General features: G+C 39.7%; 1 protein-coding gene across 1 annotated transcript; it reads left to right on the top strand.

Annotated features, from left to right (window-relative positions):
* The first annotated feature begins 636 nt into the window (after positions 1-636).
* On the top strand, positions 637-13,339 carry LOC145778729 (thioredoxin-like). Its single transcript, XM_082590287.1, has 5 exons — positions 637-770; positions 2,554-2,658; positions 8,116-8,178; positions 8,981-9,046; positions 10,989-13,339. The coding sequence occupies exons 1-5, from the start codon at positions 732-734 to the stop codon at positions 11,049-11,051; spliced, it is 336 nt and encodes a 111-aa protein (XP_082446413.1). The 5' UTR covers positions 637-731; the 3' UTR covers positions 11,052-13,339.
* The last annotated feature ends 7,641 nt before the right edge of the window (positions 13,340-20,980 follow it).

Raw genomic sequence — 20,980 nt, 5'->3', positions numbered from 1 at the left:
TCTGGACAGATGATGGTCAGTTTTGATGTTAAATCTCTGTTTACGAACGTACCTTTGAAAGAGACTGTTAACATCATTGCTGACTACATTTATTCGGAAACAAAACCAACTCAATTACCTTTCAAGCGTGACGTATTTGTCAAGTTGATGAATTTAGCTACCGAAGGCATATTTATGTATAAAAACCAATTGTTTAAACAAATTGACGGTGTGGCCATGGGATCTCCATTGGGCCCTACTATTGCTAATTTTTTTCTGGCACATTTGGAAACAAAATTATTTGAAAAACATCTAGCATTTCACCCGAAGTTGTTCTTACGTTACATTGATGACATTTTTGCGGTATTCAATAAAGAAACCTCATGTGAAACCTTTTTAGATATGCTGAACTCTCAACATAAAAACATTAAATTTACAATCGAAAAAGCACGTGAAACCCTTCCTTTTTTGGATGTTGAAATTAAAATTAATGCCACTGGATATATATATATATGTTTATTGTTTAGATGGCAGTCGGACTTTGCTACCGTAATACCGTACCATATATGTAAATGTCTATTACACTTTATTATGTTTCCACACATAATAAATTACTGTGCTGTTGTTTGTGGTTTTTCTTACTTTTTAGTGTGCTGATTTCTAGGTCTTAAGCTTTCTGGTGTAAAGTAAAAATTTTGTTGTTTGAAGTTATTTATAGTTAGATCAATTGATTGCTGTTGGGCTGAACCAAAATGAGTGAATCTACAGAAATTGTACAGCCTTCAAGTTCTGTATGTACCATACTTGTCTGTTTTCTTTAAAATAAGGCTGTGGCTATATTTTCACTATATAGTGTAACAATAGCCTCAATAGTGTTGCCAGATAAGGAATTCTGCCCTAATTTGAGAAAAGTTTAAAGCTGTTGACAACAAAAACTTGTATTTTGGATTTTTTTTTGTCCTGGGCAAAGCTCAAAACCCTAACCTTATTCCTAACTCTAACCCTTACCTTAACCCTTCCTAACTTTTATTCTAACTCTGGCAACACCTGATTGTAACAATGGCACCAAGTGTGTAAAAATAGCCAATTTCTTAAAATAAATACTTGATACCAAAAAATTGTTTACTGTAGGGTGTAGATCACTATGGTAACTATGTTGTTTGACACATCTAATATTATGAAATGATTTGTTGGAAGGTATACTTGCATGAGATCTTTCTGTGGTATGATCACACATTAATATTTTCTTTAATAGACTGAATTTTTGACTTACCGTATATACAGTTACAGGCCTCGAAACAACTATTTTTTTTCGGCGGCCAAACGTGTCCGACTGAAGCAAGCTGTTCGGCGGCCAATCACAAGCACATGGCGGCCATCGAAACTTCGACATTGCTGTGAACGTTTATTACGAAACAATTGTATCAAAACATGTAAAACGAGAAGCGAAAAATATACTATAGAATAGTCTATCACGACCGCACTGTTTGATTTGTTGTGATGTAATAATGCCAAAACTAGCAATAAAGCGAGCAACAAGATACGCAACGCACGTCGCACGCTGTTACAGTAATTCACGTTAAATAACTCACGGGTGGAAAAGTAAGTTAATTTTGGGTTGATTCAACGTTTGAGTCAACACAGATCGATTTAATTTTCCGGCGGGTTATACTGCGTAACAACAATGCCCAATAAGAAATTTACGTTTGTTTTACATTAATTCGAAATCTAGCAACGTTGAATTATCATAAAATAACGTTAATTGCTCAACCAGGTAGCCTACCGGTAAAAAATTGATAGCTCCCTGCGAGAAGATTGCCTCGATTTACGTATACACTAACATAATTTCGGCACTATTGCGATACTGCGAACAACACAAAGTCTGTTTGATGAAGAACTAGCTGCCAGAATCGGAATCACCAGATGCTGTATCGGAGCACGAGGTTGAGCGCCATCACTGGAATCGGACACATCAAGAGGCTCATCGCTTGGCTGTAAATCTACAGCGTCTTCGCAATCAAGCATCCACGTTTTGCGGCTTTCGGGCTTTGATACCAATCCACACACCTCTTTCTTTTTCGTAGAGCTCCATCAGGGTATTGACTAAGGAACAAATCTATGGCTGTGCTATAACGACTGAGAGGAATGTCTAACCCTAACCTTACAAGCGCTCGTGTGGCCTCGGCATTTTTATTGCCGACGCTAATTTCGAAGACTGAATATATCGCATCAATAAAGTGTATCGTGATGTCACTTGCATCCTGCTTGTCGTCAGACGTCAGCTGCTTGGTCAATCAATAATGTTAACAATTCAAGCATAGACAGTGTGTATTGTGATTTATCGGGTGCTTTGACTGCTTTCTAACCCTTTGTAATTATAAGTGACAAAGTACTTTATTCACAAGGACGCTTGCGTAAAATTTTCTCGGAACTTCATGGCGGACAAATGCGGCTGATAAAAGGGCGAGACCCGGCGGACAAAATGTCGGTTTTTGTAGGTTAATCGCCATGGCCGCGATGGCCGCCTTCAGTTTCGAGGCTTGAGTTATACACCATACTTTCTGTATTGTGTAGGAAGACTTTGAGAAGATTATATCTGGGAGTGGAAATACTTTAATCGTGGTTGATTTTTATGCTGATTGGTGTGGACCATGCAGAATGATTGCTCCATATGTTAAGGTATTTATTTTATTGTGATTTGACAATTTACAATTTGAGACAAGACACTACCGTATGACAAGTTGTAGCAAGCATTGTCTGGAGTGAACTACCTGCTCATGTGATAGCATCAATTGACTGCGACATTCCTGGGCTCTGTGGTGGCAAGGAGAGATTCGGGTACGAGGTCTTCATTCGAGCATCACCAGTATCATCATCATCAGCCAGTCATGCCACTGCTGGCAGATGGCAGGCCTCGAAATTCACGGCGGACACCGCAGACATGTCCGCCGTCACAGCATGTGATGTCCGTGGGAAATAACCTCTAGATCGGTCAAGAAGTAGCGATGCAAATCGTCATTGCATAGCACGAACAATTGTTGCGAGAATACAATTTCCTGCGCATTCTAGCACGCATCTAGAAAATGTGAATATCATATTGTATTCCTTAGCTTCCATTCAAGCAGGAAAACTTTCGATTTTTACGTTGCTTCAACGATTGATGACATTGAATCATCGTAACAAAAATGAATTCTTCGCTAAGAATTGATGGGAGTACCGGTACTTCTACACTAATCACGTGCCACTTAGTTCAAGTCTTATGTCACAATGTCTGGCTTTGATCTCCGACGAGTAATATTGATAGGGAAAGGTTTGTTACAAAATTAGAAATATGAGTAGGCTATTACAGCAAGATGCAGCAAAATTTGTTACGTTTTGGTATTACAACTTGGAAAAAGCCCAGGGAAATTTCACTTTCGCTCACAGTCACATGACACGCAAAAATAAACGTAAAAAAAGCCTAGTGAAACTTTGCACAGCAGAAAATAGTAGCGTTACTGCGTTAGTGTAGAAGTTTTCCGACCCGTGCCCAGAGCATTGTTTTTTTTATAAGAAGCCACACGACCTCGTTTGATGGAAGTTAATCAGATACACGGCGCTTTGACTCTTCAAGCATACGTCGTTGGTCTGATGAAAGCCTTTCAGAGTGACTTCGCTGAAATTTAAAGCCTTCTAAACCGTATAGTTATTAGCTATACTTCTCAAATGGCGAAGAAATATCAAGATAAAGTGATTAAGCATGACGATTGACATTAAAACTGGTGTGTCCGCCGTGAGACTTAATTTGTCCGCCGAGATAGCTGCTCAGACCGGACACGTTTGTCCGCCGTCAACAAAAATGAATTTCGAGGCCTAAGATGGCCTCCACATATGAAGAGCTTGTTTCCAAAACCGCTTAGGCGCCACTTTTACCAAAATTGAGTTTAGAGTGTCATTAGGTAGAGTATTACCATAGGTACCTACTATCAATTCCTTTTTTTCCAAAACCTTCTCTTTCTGCTTCAAATTCGACACTAAAAATTGCGTTTTCTTCCAAAACCGCTTACGCGCCATCACACTTTGTTTCCAAAACCACTTGTATCCACAATTAACCAATCATATTAAGCCATTGTATCATGTGACATATCGCTGATTGTTAAACCGTTTTCGTGATAAGCAGCAGTGTTACCATTTGGCAAATTTCACTACTAAATTCGAGATTTGGCAGAATTTTACGTTGTTTGGCAGTAAAATTTTGAGTTGGCAGAATTTTGGCAAACATTTTTGGTGAGTTGACAGTCAGTCTCTGGTCAGTTTGGCAAAATTTGAAATGTGTTTGGTAGTTTGAAGCATCTACTATCTGGCAACACTGATAAGCTCTGTTATAGGCTTGCAGCCTATTGTTGCAGCTACCAACGGTGCTTAGACTGCTTAGTAGCCTATTTGAGCTTTGTAACTGTGTTTTTTTGCTCTGTTTAAAGTGGATTTGGATTGTGGTGATGAATTAGTGGTGGTCAGCTTGGAAAAATGGTTTCAAAAATTGGTTTCTGTCATTCTGGCAATTTTTATTCTCCAGTTTATTTCCAAAACCGCTTATATCCATATTTCTAATTTTATAAAAAGGCGATTCTAAGCCTTCTAATATTCCTTAGATCTGGACAAGCGTCATGGCTCAATTCAGTAGGTAGTTATACATCGTTAGAAATCAAAAGCGCATTATATTTACCAAGCGAAACTGTCATAAACGTTTTTCGTGGTTTTCTCGAAATCACCGAAAGTGGATGTAAGCGGTTTTGGAAACAAGCTCTTCATATGTTTCCACAACATTCTGTCTTTTGCTGTTCTCATCCAGGTGATGCCAATCTTTTCTTCTATGTCCTCTCACCATCTTCTTTTTGGTCTCCCTCTAGTTCTTCTTGCATATCTTGGTGTCCATTCTGTGGTTATCTTGGCCCATCTGTTGTCTTGAACAGAACTACACAGAACTAATCCAATTTGCAACTGGCAACCCTGATAATGCTCGACAATGGGTATTCAGAGGTACCCTTTTCCAGGGCTTTGTCACATTACCAAACCATGGCCATCTATATAGCCAGGTCATGCCAGTGTGCAAGTTTTAAATTGGACTCCAAAATTGAACTCGGATCTAATTAGTGCCGATCTTGTACTTTTTATGGTACCGTCAGTGACGATCGGTGAGAGAAAGCAAGGAAAGCAGTGCTTACCTGAGCGAAAACTATGCAAAATATAATGACTGAATTCTAGGTTTAACTTCTTATTATTTTTATCACGTTTATTTTAACTTGAAAATTACTGTGTTCGTGACTAGAATTACTCGTAACGCTTGTAAGTAGTCTAAGTCCTCACCAAACCGCATGTCTTGCCTATAAATGCCAATTAACGCAAATGCTCATGTCAGAAACAATCACTGAGGCTCCAGGGAAAGCAACTTGGAAAGTTGCTTTCCCCACGTCAAAAAACGCCTTCGTTTTATCCAATCCTCACTCGTTTTGCAAAACGTTACCAGCAGCTTAGCCAATCAGATGTGTTATGGTTAGAGTTGCTTTCCCAGTGACGTCAATGCGTACAACCGCTAGACTATCTCGTCACACGCACAGAATAGTCTCTCGTCACGGTACACAGCACAGCATCATACAGGCGAAAAGATTGTTGCTGTTTTTTGATGTCTCCTCGCCATGTACTTTAGCCTACTAGCTTTCATAGTCATGCCTTTGCCCTTTTTACAGCGTTGATATAACGTTACTTCGCCAATGAACGTTCAGGTGCGGATGCAATATTTAGTTCGTTAAGCTTCTATACGCAGGAGGCAAACTTATCCAGCTTTTTGTACAAATTGCTTGCGGTTGTAATGTTTAGGCCTAAGTGTTAGTTTTTGTAGTGTAGGCTTAACTGAATATCTGAGAATGAACATTCATGACGAATTAAATATTTAGACAACTATTATTCCATGTCTAACACTGGATTTTGGTCCTGCAACGTTAAAATTAAGATTGTTCACGACTTCTAAACATTAAATGGATGTATGATCACGACATAGGCGAAGCACAATTTGACAGATTTTTATTTTTGATTTGTTTTGGAAATGCTCTCAGAGCGCACCAAATTGGAAGTGTTTTTCAAAAATTTCTGGGGGAAGCCCCCCAGATCCCCCGCTGGTAGTGTTGCCTTCGGCAACACGCCTTTGGGCTTCGCCCGACGGTTACGCCCTTCGTGCCTACTACCTTGCTGCAGAATATTTCCAAGTTGCTTGCCCAACGGTTTAAGCCACCGAACGTCACTGGGTACCGTAGTCAGAAACACTAGACTAAGTTGATAGTTTGAGTAGCCAGTTAATATAGATAGTGTTTTGTATGATTTTAAGCTACTTTTGTGCACTTATTACCATACATATACTGAACAAGATTCTGGCATTTGTGCTGAAAATCCAAAAGCATGTGGCAAACTGGCAACAACATTATAAGACATATAATACACATTTAAACCAGTTCAACATAAAAATTAGATGGGCCTTCCTCCAATTATGATTATGGAATCACACGCTGGCAGGTCTCTTGTAGGTTGCTATGCACCTAACATATACAAAGTTCAGTATGGATACTCAAGATTTTTTAAGCAAGTACATACTGTAGGCATAGGCGTCGATTTTCTTTTAGAAGAAAGGAATTCTGGGTGGGCGAGAGTTTTCAAACAGATTTCATTGAATGTGTATGTTGGCAAATTCGCAATGGTTAGTCTTTCTCACAAAGACTGCGTTTAGCGTCGCTGCAGCAACTAAGCTTTAAAGACATACTAAATGAAATTTTCAAACGGGAATGAAGCATTAAAATGCGTAAACTGAACATTCAAGAATACATTTAAAAAAGAATTATATACCGAAAAAAAAATGTTTTGAATGGCACTGGCAAGGCCCAAAGTCCAATGTTTCATTTATTTTTTTATTTTTTCAAAATGACCAAAAAGTGGAAACACTGCTCGAGAATACGTCACTATCGACAGCAATAACAAAAGCCACATTACCACATCTGATGTTTTAACATCAGATGTGATGTTTTGAGCAAACCGTCTGATGTTTTGATGTTGAAATCTGATGTTTTGATGTACATACATATTACATAGCCTACAGTTAAATCGCCCGCAATAAAAACCATTGCCCGATCAGCTGATTGCTAGTCGATAGTGACGTAGACTGTACAGTCGCACGCTTTGCAGCTCACGCCCATTCCCGTTTTGAAAGCTTTGACGAAAGCACGCGCGGAATGCTGATCAGACAGCAATGGGGCAAAATTTTATTCAAATTTGTTTTATGGTAGCATCTTAAACACAAAGAACGTGTACAATCGCCAAGTCAGGTTTTTCCTTTAGTATCCCTTTAATGTTCTGCTCTCTTGGGCCTTGCGATCTTATGAGCGCTGCTAAACTAAACAAACTTTTATGTTTTCTTTTGCGACCTAAACAGCGCGTGACCTGTTATCTTTGAAGTGGCGCCTTCGAATTTGCCGTACTTTGATTTGTAAAAAGCAAAGATTTGTAAAAATCGATTGTTTCAGTACTTTCAGTACGGGTTTAGTTTGTATCGGTCATGTTCATTATGATGTCATATTCACATTCCCTTACGCTGACCCTGAACTGAAGTTTGATTGTGACATAACGAAAGCGAGACCATTCGGAGAAAAGATCAAACGTGGCTTTCTCTCACCAGGAATTACCAGTGTGTGGCAGTTGCCGTAGCAACAACAGTGCAGAGAGTATCGCATTTTTTAACGCAGCGTTGTTGCGGAATTGCTTTGTTCTGTCGGATACCTAGCGAGAGACATAGCGTAAAACAAAAAGTTGCGCTGCAGTTGGTTGGATAATTTTTTACGTTTAACGTGTTTACGTTTAACAAAAACGGAAATAATTGTAACGAGCACTTCGTAAGTGTCATGAAAACAGGGTGGGCAAAACATATTTTGCCCACCCTCGTTTCACGGCCGGGTGGGCGTCGCCCACCCGGCCCACCCTATTTCGACGCCTATGACTGTGGTAAAAGTAAACTCAAAATTTGCTTCATTAAAATTAAGGCTGAGGCCTGTCTCCTGTTATGGTCTGTTTAAAAAACAATACTCTTTAAACACACTTTTTTGTTGTTTTATTAAGGAGCTGGCAAATGAGTATTCTGGCAGCGTTATTTTTGTGAAAGTCAATGTGGATGAAAATGGTGTAAGTATATATTTTAGATTAATGATCAGATTGTACTTTTTATCTATATTGTAGAACCATGTTTAAACAACGCGGTTTGAATATCACTATTCATACACCATACATTATCCTGCCTGAATGACCACATTTCTTTAACTCGAATGACACGAGTCTTGGTTATTTCTTTAGTCTGATGTTGTGCTGTTCAGGGTTATCACTTACAGTGCTACCATGGCAAAATTTAATTTCCAAATGACATGCCACATGCCAGTCAATGTCAGCTTTAGGCCTTTTTTCAGCAACAATTCTAGCAACTGGAATTGTATGTACTGCACATGGTTAAAATCAATAAGTATTTTGATTGATTGAAACGTGTTCTATTATAGCTCGGCAATTTCAAACAGCTTGAAGAAAAGTTTGTAAAGTATATACAGATCTACCAACCGTGAAACCCAACCCATAGTTCATGTTTGTAAAGTACATAGATATATATATACCAACCGTGAAATATGGTTTGAGATATAAGAATCTCTTATAGTTTCTTTTCTGCATGGCAGGACTCAAAACGCAGAAATTTCCCTTTTATTTTGAAATATTAATTTGCAGTTGCATGGGGCTTTGTTAAGCTGTAGTCCACCTGTGGTCATCTACATTTACTATAAGATTGAAACAAATGTAGGGCTGTAAGTGTACTACTGATCATGGCTATATTATGATCAAAAATATGATTGACCAATAGCTTGTCAATTGTCATACAAATTAACATTGCAACGATGTTTTGATTTTGCATGATATTTAATTATTTATATCTTTCTAATTTTAGGATATTGCAGAAAAGTATGGGATTTCTGGCATTCCTGCATTTTTATTCTTCAAACAGGGCAAAAAGGTAAAAAAATACAAGCAAGATAATAACAGCTTTTAAGTTTGCGTAATGTAATCAAACTTTGCTGCTCTTCAAAGCTTGTACTGCAAGTTCATGTGCACGGCTATGAAATGCGTTCCTGTGACTTCTTGATTCTCATTTTATATCCCGATGTTTAGTGAGTTTGAATGTGAATAGTTAATAGTTAGGTTCGTGAGAGTGGTTCGTTGTACTCCTTAGTCTTTATGCTACCAAAGCATGGCTTGAATAGAGTTTTAAGCTTTTGCGATTATTATTCATGGATAGGCTATCATCGATCTGCACTTGAAATAAGGACGATGATAAGAAACAGTTTTCAGTATTTTTATTTAAAGAGCGTTTAGCGTTTATTAACGGAATGGCCCGTTTCGGAGAATCCGATTCAGAGAAATCCCGATTCGGAGATTTTTCGAAAATCCAACGACGCCTTCTGTTTATTTAGAGAATTTTGTATTTTATTCCACAATATCGTTTCTTTTGCATTCCGAAAAATAAAAAGAGAATAAAATTTATTTTTGAACTACTGAATTAAAATGTTTGCTCACATAAAATTGGCATGTATCCTGCTTCGCCGTCTGTATGCAAACTTAGAACTTCGAATCCTCAACTATTAGAAAATTTCAATTCCTAGTTTAACAAGTCAATACAAAAACGCCGGAGATGATTCAATCGATGTCAAATAATAAAAAATTACAGCTCATGCGTCCATTTGGAAATTATGGCTGGTACCACATAGGAAGTCCCACATGAACTGAGGTGGAACATTGCTATGCCCAAAGAAGCGAAAGACAAGTTTCTTGGTGCGGTCGTCAGCATCTCTATATTTTTTCAACTTTTGTGGCAGACTATGGCCGGCTATCACCGTATCGTATGCTATTATCGGGTAGGCTATAAAAACACCTTAATCTTAATGTTAAGCAACAGAAAGCAAGATTGTCAAAACTAACTTTTAAATTGGGTGATCATTCATTAATTATCATTTATTTCTCTATTGTAAGCTAATTCCTTTCAATATATATACAATATTATACATATGCCGCTGTGATTTTACAATTCTCCAAAAAAGGCTGTGTCCGAATAGGGATTTCTCCGAATCGGATTTTCCCAATAGTAGCAGACCCTATATTAACTACAAGCGTTTTTCTTGCGCATGCGATACTACAAATCTCATCACCCAATTCACCACACGCGAGCGCCGAGCGTATTACTGCCGCTGGCAGTTCGTCGAGTTGGATCGGTGACCGTACGCAACGAATCCTAGCTAGTACTAAGCAATGATTTAAAAAAATTCAAAGTCGAAACTTCATGTCCCCATACGGACAATAACTTGACGCCAATAAATGGCCTCATGACAAAGTGAGCACATCAGGCCAAGGTTTCATGAACTTTTGTGTCAAATTTGATTCGCGACATTCTAAGGGCTATGTTCGACACCAAAATTCAGGAAACCTTGCTTATGGAAACTTGTAGACCAAATCTCAACAGATAGTGGTACATCAGCTCGTCTTAAAATATTCAATAAGCCGCCCTACGTTCGTGCGCTTATCTGTTTGGTTACTTACAGTAGTCTATCCTTTATTTATGTCTTGTTTATACTGACAATTACTTTGATTAGTGAAGCTTCAGAAAAAAAAATTAGTGTTTTGACGTAAGAAACGTAATAAATTAAGCTGTTTTAAATAGTTTAAATTGCAACCGAATTTCACTATTGTGGTCTCTTTTTAAACTTAACTGCTTTATCCTTTAAACTGAATTACTGAAAATTTTATTGTACTTGTTATAAAGTTGTACTAAGGATGATTTGATCTCCGAGATCGCGATACGCAACACGAGAAATTGATGTAATTTGGACTTGACGTACAGTTTCCTTGAATTTGAATAGTTCGTTGGTAAAAAATAATATGCAACAAAAACTTATTGTTTTTAGGTGAACGAGTTTTCAGGAGCAAGTAAAGATAAGTTGAAGAGCACTGTGGAAAACTTGAAGTAGTGACGTTGGATCCGGTTTATTAGTTTGCTATGTACAGAATGTGTGCGTCTGGAATGAAGTCAGAATATAAACCGTATAACGCTTTGTTGTTGTTGGAATAATCATTAAAGCTGTGTAATCATTTTTCGAAAAAAGCAAAGTCGGGCAGTTTTAAAGTGGCCATTCAACGTTACAGGAACTTACTCATGGATTCATGATATGCTTTGGCATTTTTTACTTCCGCTGTGTAATATGACGTTATGCTGAGTTTTACTGAAGACTATTTTAATAAACACTTTATTTCTAAATAGTTTTGACTAGAAACAAAGTAGACAGTATCACACTAAATCACAGAAATCAATTTAGCATATTTAGAGATTAGACTTTTCGCCACACAATAGTGGCTTCTTCAGTATAGTCTGCAACAAATAATAAATAATGCAATACTATTGAGATTATTGTAAAATTTCATGAAAGTGTTAAAAGATTTCAAAGTAGATTATATATAAAAAAATCATATTACACTTAACTTTAAGACTGAAACAATGAAAACTATTAATACTACAAAAAGTGCTCAATGCTAAGCAAAAAAGCAAAGCAGAGCGAATGAAATCAAATGTAGTTATTACTATCTGAATTCATTTGAATAAGAACTTCTGATGATCTGTATAGTTGAAACAGGCTGTTAAGGATTCAGATAGTAATAACTATATTTGATTTAACTTTAAGACTGTGTGTTAATAAATAAGATAACGTAATAAGACGATTATGAGCATGTAGAATAAGTAAATCTATTAAAATTTTGTCTTTCAACTATACAACTGGTTTTCACGTTTCGTAGCTTCTATCCCTTTTTTAGACCTCTGCCATGGATGGCATAGCCGTACACTATTTTTCATCGTGATGGTAAGAAATAAAAACTAACTGAACTGAATTCTAAGACTGTTATGATGCGATGACATTGGCATAGCAACTATAAGTTAAGTGAAAATGCATTTGAATAATGATGTCATAATGAAAATTGAAATGAATTAATGTGTGGCAAAGCTCTATTAATAAATTGATTTTTCTGATTTAGTGTGATACTGTCTACTTTGTTTCAAATATTTTATCACACTACGCAATACGCATCCTATTGGATCTTCAGTTAAAACATAAGATTTGATGAAAAGTTTAATAACAAAGTTTTTTTCTTCACTGTGTAGATTCTAACGATCTTTTTAAGCCTGATGCTGCGAGTTAGTTGTGGCAATATCGAATTACACGAGCTTTTGGAAGCCTCAAGCTAAACCAAAGAGCCACATGAAAGAACCACTCACTGAATTCAACACCATTCGTCATAGCACATGACTAGGGAACTGTGTTCCGAAAGCTCGTGTAATTCGATATTGCCACAACTAACTCGCAGCATCAGGCTTAAAAAGATCGTTAGAATCTACACAGTGAAGTAAGCAACGATCATGCTGCTAAAAGCGAAACTCAATCAATTGCATAACAAAGTTTTGTTTTGGGTTTTGACCAGGCCTGCTATAAACTAATTTTGTGGTAGCTTACAGTCACACTTAAGAATTTTCTTCATTCAATAGCGTTTTCACCTCGATTTATTCATTGCCTTTATACCTTGTGTTCTTCGTCATGTGGTAGGCTACAGAGCTGTACGGAGTCAGGTTTTCTGAACTTCTGCTTCACCCAGAAGTCTGTGACTCTCAACTTCAAACGCAAACGCAATTCAGGTTTTTTACACTATAACACGTATACCTTTCCTATTCCCTGTCATTAAAAAAAAAACATGGAAGCACACAAAAATAGCAACTGCTCTAGGTACTTCCACTTCAGTCCGACTAAGTCCGACACTAGTCGAAACTAGAGATTCCGCCTCCTAAATATTCCAAAACTCCGACTCCTGTACAGTGTACACCTCTGGAAGGCAGCACTTTTATAATTTTGCACCATTCAGAAAGCTCGTTTTATTGCTCAGATGAACATCAAATGTCGCATTTCTTCCAGTTGGCAATACGAATCTTTTATGTTTAGATGAGTTTTTTATAATAGAAGCAACATTGTAGTTATGTGTCACATTATAGTGTGTTTGAACTTATTAATCAGTTGTCTTGATTTATATGCAATGTGATTTAACAATTGAATTTGTGAAATAAATAATTGTCTAACTTGGAATAAAGGTTTACTGTTTGCACTTGGAAAAAAGATTATGAAAATTTCTAAACCATTTTGTATGTTCTGGATGTTGAGTTTTCAACTGTAAATATCTTTGGAAAAATTATTCGAGTAAAAGTAAACTACCGTCTTGATAAGGCCCTCGTTTTAAAAGTAGAGTAACTTACGATTGATGATACAACAACATCACTTTCATGCCCCCCTCGCAAGAATGCGTGGCCCCCAGTTTAATAACCCTTGCACTGATTTGAGGAAGCAGAACAACTCTTTGCGAGGCTCCAGCGAAGCGAGATATTGCTTGGGAAAAAAATATATTTATTTCTGTGTTCTATCTCTAACTTCTGATTGGTTGATTGCTTCGAAGCTTTACTGGCTTTTACAAAAGTTGGCTACCCAACCAGACAAGATAGAGCTAACGACAGTCGGACAAACGCCGAGGTCAGTTGATAATATGAAAGTAGATTTTTATAATTCGACCACTAGATTACAGTGATGAGCTGGAAACAAGACCTGCGGTGTCGCTGGACGAGTTGGCGTAATCTAAACCAATCGTCCATTCGGTCTAAAAACATGGCCTAACCTGAAAGGTATCCAATTTCCTCACTTGGGAAACGAAGAGGTTGTTTGTTGATGGGTACCGATGTTGTATATGTCTACAGGAATCTTCATTCGGCGTATGGAGAGAAAAGAGAGTCCTGTGCAGAGAAAAGTCTTTTTGATCGGAGAATGATGTAGGAGCAGAAATCAATCGAATTTGCCAGAGCCAGCTGCAAAATCTCTTTATAAATTCTGGAGACTTGGATTTTCTTACCTCAGTGGAGAATAGGAAGGTCCTTGATATAAGTGTATAAGTTTAGATGCGGCATGGTAAGCTACCTTCCTCATCACCCAAACAAGTCAAAAAATTAAGAATTGTTTTCGATTGTGCGGCTCAACACAGAGGAATGTCACTAAACGATAAAAAGTTCTCCTAAGCTTTAGAAGTAGCCTACAGGCTACGACTATCAGAAAACTATGGTCCACTGCAAACCGCATATGAACAAAACAAATGACAACCTTTACCGAAGTGAGGTGACTGCTCAGCCAAAATGCAATGTCCCAAATCAGTCGACAGACCATCTTATATTGGAATGTCCAATAACCAAGCTTCAAGGAGGGTAGCCTACCTCACAGAATCACAGCCCACCAATGAACCAACGTCCTCATAGACAGTGGTGCCGAAGTTAGTTGAGGATTGGGGGGGATAAATCAAAATTTTATCAAATTTTAGACAATTTTGAACATTGGGGGGGATGCATACTTTTATACACAATTTTAGTGGTTGTGGTAGGCCTATTAGGTTTATTAAACAATCACCGGACCTCGGTAAATTAGCTGCTAACAGCATAATACACAGACAAGAAATAGTGGAGATAAAAGCGCTACCTGTGCTCTTGTAAATGACTGCTGCAAGATTAAGAAACAAGCAAAGAAAAATTGGTACCTCCAGCTGGATTCGAAGCTATGACCTTCCAATGAATACTTAGTTTTTCAAAAAAAAAACAACAGAAGTTATAGGCTACTTCTCTTTTTACCCTCTCCTTCACTAGAATCACTACACTTAGTGCGCTATAGGACAAAGTCACTAGTCAGGAGACTGAAAACAATCGAAGCTACAGAAGAACATTTGCAAATTTATGACAAAAATGCTAACTTTCAAACACATCACAAGAACTTGTTACAACCAAATTGCGTTTTACGGTAGTGCTCATTGAAAATACATTAGCACTGTCATTTATGCTGATGTCATTAAGAATATTTTGGTCAATGTTGCAAACAATGCTAGCATTTAACCTTTCCTGTCCCAAAGTATTTCTCAGTCAGGTTTTCAATCTACGAAGATTGGAAAACGACCTCTCACCAGCAGCAAAGCTTACCGGGCAAAAAGAGGTTCTTAATCAGCTGGAGTATTTGAGAATAGAGAGGTTTTTTTCAACTCGGACAATGCCTGGTAAGCTCTTTTGGCATCGTACAGAGATTTTGGTGCTGTTGCCTTGCTGAATGAATCAATTTGATAACTCATCGATTGTCTATTCAGCTCTGGATAATTTTTGACCATTTCAGAAACTAAGCCGGTCTTGAAAATTCGTGCAAGTTCTTTATACTTTGCCAAATCAGAATTCAGGCTACTTTCAAACCTCTCGGTCAGTTCAGACATAACTCTGTCCATGAACTGATTGTAAAGTATTTTATAACTTAATGCAGTTGAGTGTCTGCAGTAGCTGCCATCGAGCCTCCACCCAATCTTTCAGGGACTCTTCTTTGCCGTGGTGCTTGCAAATAAAATTAGCAGCAAATTTTTCCGGATACCTTCAATGAAGGTCCTTCATTGTCTAGCGTCAAATCCAAGACAATTAGAACTGTGATTAAACATCAATAAAAGAAAAACAACAGCAATTCGAGATGCTTACAAACAACTAAATCGAAGTACAACTTCATAGCAACTAATTTTTTCTGAATTATTGGGGGGATGCTGCCAAAATATTGGGGGGATATATCCCCCCCATCCCCCCCTACTTCGGCACCACTGCTCATAGATTGGCTAAATAAAAACTGCTTGAACTTAGCCTAACTTATAGGCCCATAGGGTCATACCAGGGAATATCCCTGGGTCATACGAAACAACAACTAATCGATGCATTGTTGCAAGGACCATTGTTCTGATCTGACGTTGACAAATGCAGTGAGAGTTTCCCTTAACTTTTTGAATTTCAAAACGTCACTTTGCCGCGCTGCATAAAACCATTGCACTCAGGTATGGTGAAAATGGACCGACTGCATTATTTGTCGGACGCTTCTAGTCAAGGTTAGGCTAAAGGTCTGCGCCATCAATAATAACTTTGAGTGACTTGGAGAATGCAGCGATTTCTTTTATTGTCAAACATTCGATCATTCTCCGGTGTTCAAATCAACATAAAACTTTGTTGGTTAAAGCAGCAATGCAGGTCATGCAGAAGTAACTCACATTTTGACGTCTTAGTACGAGCGGTTTTACTTCTACAAGGATTCTGCCCCTTTGCGTAAGATTATATTAGCAGCCACATGACCCGTCGCAAGTTTAATATGACCAGAGAAAAAGAGAAGACGACCTATATACCTGCTGCTCGTCTACGCTCTGATGAACTCCCTTTCAGTTCTGTCGTAATCGCCAACTTTGGACTTTTCATGGTTAAGCAGGGAAGGTGCTTGTAAAAATGCAGATGCATTTTTTATTTGCTCAACTATAGGGCTGTCCGCTCCAGGGGCGCCGGAACGATTTTTGACTGGGGGGGCAAGATTACGAAAAAAGGGCACTTTTTTTACTAAAAGGCAAATTTTTTGTCAAGTTTTAAGATATAGCGATAATGCTAATCTATCAGCTCACTATGTATTGAGTAATGATAGCATACAAGTGTCCAGTATACAAAGAAGGGCATCATGCTATGTTATAATGATGTAACCTACTGTCAAGCCTTAAAGCAGCCTGCGGCCATGGCCGCTAAGTAGTGCTTAAATGACCGCCGGTGCTACCTCTTCAATCGGCCAAGTTTGGCCGCCGGTCTCTTCTAACCAATTATTTAATTTTGCAATAGAATGGTCGTGGATTAACTGTCGAAAATATGTAGTATCAAAGAGTGACGCAAAATTAGGTCAGCGAGTCATAATCGCCACTGTTGCATTGTGCGGGGATATTTGTTATTGATGGAATATATCCAGCTGCAATCACCAGCGCTGTAAGTCTTGTTTGTAATTCTCGAAGTTTATCTTAACAAAGTCTTAATCCGAAGTGCTAATTTACATCGGCTGGCAATATTGTCGTTTTTATGTCGATTCGATGTTGTCGGACATTGAATCGTTGTTAAAAAGGAGAACTAGGTTAGTTGACATCCAAGGGGAAAACATTTTTTGATCATATTTTGCAAAAATTATGCTTCTTTTAGTAATGTCCTTCACATCATTGAAATACTTATTTTATTACCTTGCCGTCATCGTCAACACAATCATGTCGAGCGTTGTTTTTCGTTGCTAAAAAGAATTCTAAGGGAATGGAGAACTTCTTTAAAATCAGCCACATTGGAGACACTCGTGCGAGTGTCGTTAGATGGTCCCGCAGTACTGGATTACAATCCCGATAAAGCAGTTATTGCGCGGTGCGACGATTCTATTGTAGGACGTCGCCCAGGCCCAGACTTCAACAACGCTAAGTGATCATTTTAATATTGTTGCAAGTTTAATTCTATTTACTTGTGCTATCGTTATTTTTATTTTGTATTTTGGCCTCCAAGCACACAGATTTGGCCGCCGAGAAGGAGCTTCCGAAAAAAAACGAGTTTTAAGGCCTGTACTGTGTTGCAAAATTTTCTGCCGTAAATATTATTTTGAGGCAAGAATGAAAGATTATTATTAGGCTAAAAGCGAATAGCAGAACTTGTTATATTGCAAAATGTGCAGTTGCTTACATGACTTTAAAAGGGCACCATTGCCCCCCTGCCCCTCCATCTGCAGAAAATTTGAGGGCAGGGGGGGCATCCGCCCCCCCGCTTCCGGCGCCCCTGGTCCGCTCAGAAATAGCTGCTTATAACTGTCTACAGACGCATTTCTTAATGCTTTTCAACGGTTTGCTGCCAGACAGGAGAACCCCAAAGAAGTGGTTGGTGGTGGGAAGGTAGCCTAATGGCACCAATACGTCGCTGTAAATCGCGTATAAATAAGAGGGGGGAGAGTTATTAGGCAAGTTGTTTTGAAATCAACTTAGGATACAACAAAATATTCTAAGACTTCTGGTAATTTTTTTTAATATTAGCCCAATTCTTCTAAATTTAGGCATTTCGTCAGCATTTGAAATTCAAAATCAAATCTCATTTGGCGTTTTCATCAGTTTCGTTACAAACAAGTAACCAATGCAAAGAACGTAAAATTAAATACAACTAACAGGTAAAAACAAGTTGTAAACAGCGTTGCCAGATGGTGTTCTACAATACCAATTGTAAAAAAAATGGTGTAATTTAAAACGGCTTGGTGTAGAAAAAATTTTCTTCTACACCATCACAGATTTGGTGTAATTTTGAAAATATTTGCTACTTTGTTGTAACGAAGTACGGTATATTTATTGTTGTGTTGCATTTATAAAACTGTATGTCAGTAATCCTAATCCGTAATCTTGTCAATCAATCAATCATTTTATTTTTCGTCATTAACGCTCCGGGATAAAAAAGGTAGGCCTACTAACTACAAAAATTAATACACCTACCAGCACGTTTACGTACATCGGCGTATGAGCAGGTCTTTTCCAGGCTAGATTGGAGGGCAGGAAGTCATCAGCCACTCGACAGTCTCGTCGTCCAGGGTTCTCAGTCCATGTGCACCGTGTGGAGGTCGGTGGGTTGGGCAGTGGTTAATGACATGGTCTGCGGTCTGTTCTGTGGCGCACGCTCGTATTCTGATGGAGGAGCCAGGCCCCACTTGTGCATGTCCGAACGAAAGTGGTCGACACCAGTTCGCAGGCGGTTAAGCCTGACCCACGCAAGCCTTGCGAGGGTCATCCCCGGTGAACGGGCATCGGCATCGGATATGAAGTTACGGAGCGTGAAGGTGTGGTTTTGCCACTTCGTGTTCCACATGTGGTTCGTCCAGTGTTCCGCACTTAACCCTAGCTTGTTTGTTTTTGTTTGTTTGTTTATTTTTATCCTGCATTGCGGGAAAGCGGACTTGAGCGCTATGCATCGGTGTACGCCTTCCGACATACACCTGACCCACGCTGCAGCCGACAGCAATGTCTGTTTCCGATTGTCTACTGTACTTATGACTTAAATTTGGTACTACCCATTACTCGAAATCGATCACTGGGTAGAGGCAATTATCGTAAAGTTTCTTGCCCAGAGAAACAACAGCAAGTGCGGGTGGCTGGAGTCGAACATGCAGGCTCTCGACTGCGAGCCCAACGCGCTAACCACTCGGCCACGGCTGCCGAGTGGTTAGCGTTCTTAAACCGTTGTTCTGCGTTCTTAAGCAGTTGTGCGGCAGGCACAAAGGAGCGTCTCGATTTCAGTCGCTTCTTTGTAGGTGATGGTCACTTGAGTGTTGCGTGGTGGGGATGGTCGGGGTCCAGGGCGCGGCGAGCGAGAGAAATCGTGGCTCCTTCACGACGTAGCTCAGCAGGTTGGATGCCTGCTAGGATGGGTACGTAGTCCGTCGGGGTGGAACGCAGGCATCCAGTCACAGAACGCAGGGCGTCGTAGATGGCGGTGTCAATTTGGTGGGTGTGAGAACTACAACACCATGCTGGTGCGCAGTACTCAGCGATAGAATGAACAAGGGCTAGGGTGGCTGTGCGAAGTGTTTTGGCACCAGCTCCCCAGCCTGAACCCGCCAGTCGCCTCAGATGTGCGACGCGTGGGGATAGTTTTTTGCGCAGTGACTCCAGGTGTGGGCGGTACGTGAGTGACCTGTTTAGGGTTATGCCAAGATAGGTAGGTTCGGCACAGTTAGTAGGGCAGGCGTTCCCCGTCAATGTTGATGTTTGTCTCGCGTTGTGCTTCCCGGTTGTTAAGGTGGAAGGCCGACAACACTGTTTTTGCCTTGCTGAGCTGTAGCTTCCGTTTCTGGAGGTATGCTGAAAGTGTTTGCATGTCTTGGCTGAAGTTCCTCTCCACTGACTGTCAATTTCCTGCTGAGTGCAGTAGTGACAGGTCGTCTGCGTAAGCATATTTTCTGGAGATGGTGGGGGGCAAGTCGTATGTGTAGGCCTATGTTGAACAGGAGAGGAGCCAAGACTGAGCCCTGTGGGACGCCATTTTTAAGTCGGCGTAGTCTGCTCCGACGACCGCTACCGGTTGTGAGGGTGAAGCTGAGGTTTTGCATAAGTTCCATCATCATGTTGACCATGTGTCTGTCAGGGAGCAGACGGAGTAACTTGCAGGTAAGGCCGCTATGCCATACGGTATCATAGGCAGCCGTGAGATCAACAAACACGGCGCCAGGCATCTTAGCCGAAAAGCTATCCTCAATATTTTGAGTCATAAGTGTGACCTGATCTACGGTTGATCGTCCGTGTCGAAAGCCAGCTTGCTCATGAGAGAGCTGCGGATCTATTATTGCTTCGACACGGGCGTGGATGAGTCTCTCGAGGATCTTGAAGGGCATGCAGAGCATTGAGATTGGGCGGTAGCTCTTCGGGTCCCCTGGGAGCTTCTTCGGCTTAGGAACTGCAACCACAAGGGCTCTTCTCCAGATTCTTGGAATTTTCAGGTGGCGCAAGCAGCAGGAAAGGAAGTCTTTTAACCAGGACTTTAAGGAGGCGGCAGCATAAAGTATCAACTCCGGGCATAGGTGGTCAGGGCCCGGGGCTTTACCTGGCTTTATGTGCTGGAGGGAGGCGGAAACTTCCTCTGGGGTGAACTCACCCGAGATGTCCTCGTTTGGGGTTATTACCCTCCAGAGGTCCGTCATTTCTTGTAAGACGGACCTGTTTGATGTACGGTCTCTCGATTTGTATTTCCCGTTCTCCACAAGTTGTAAGGCGATGGAATTTGCTGAAACGGGACATTGTTGACGAAAGGCACTGATCTGCCAGTTAGGTTGTTTCAGCAATAATGTTTCGCGCAATCCTTTACGTCTGACTGTCTCGGACGAACTCTCATAGACAAGCAGATAACTTTATTTTAATCTCAAACATAGGCTATACTCAGAAGTCAGACTTCAACATAAACTGGCAACGTAAACGCCCACATAGCTGCGGCACTAAAACGATTGACTTG

The sequence above is a fragment of the Aplidium turbinatum genome, chromosome 10 (genome assembly GCF_918807975.1).
Source record: "Aplidium turbinatum chromosome 10, kaAplTurb1.1, whole genome shotgun sequence".
Classification (NCBI taxonomy): Eukaryota; Metazoa; Chordata; class Ascidiacea; order Aplousobranchia; family Polyclinidae; genus Aplidium; species Aplidium turbinatum.
The sequence above is the reverse complement of the archived record's forward strand: the minus strand, read 5'-3'. Positions and strand labels throughout refer to the sequence as shown.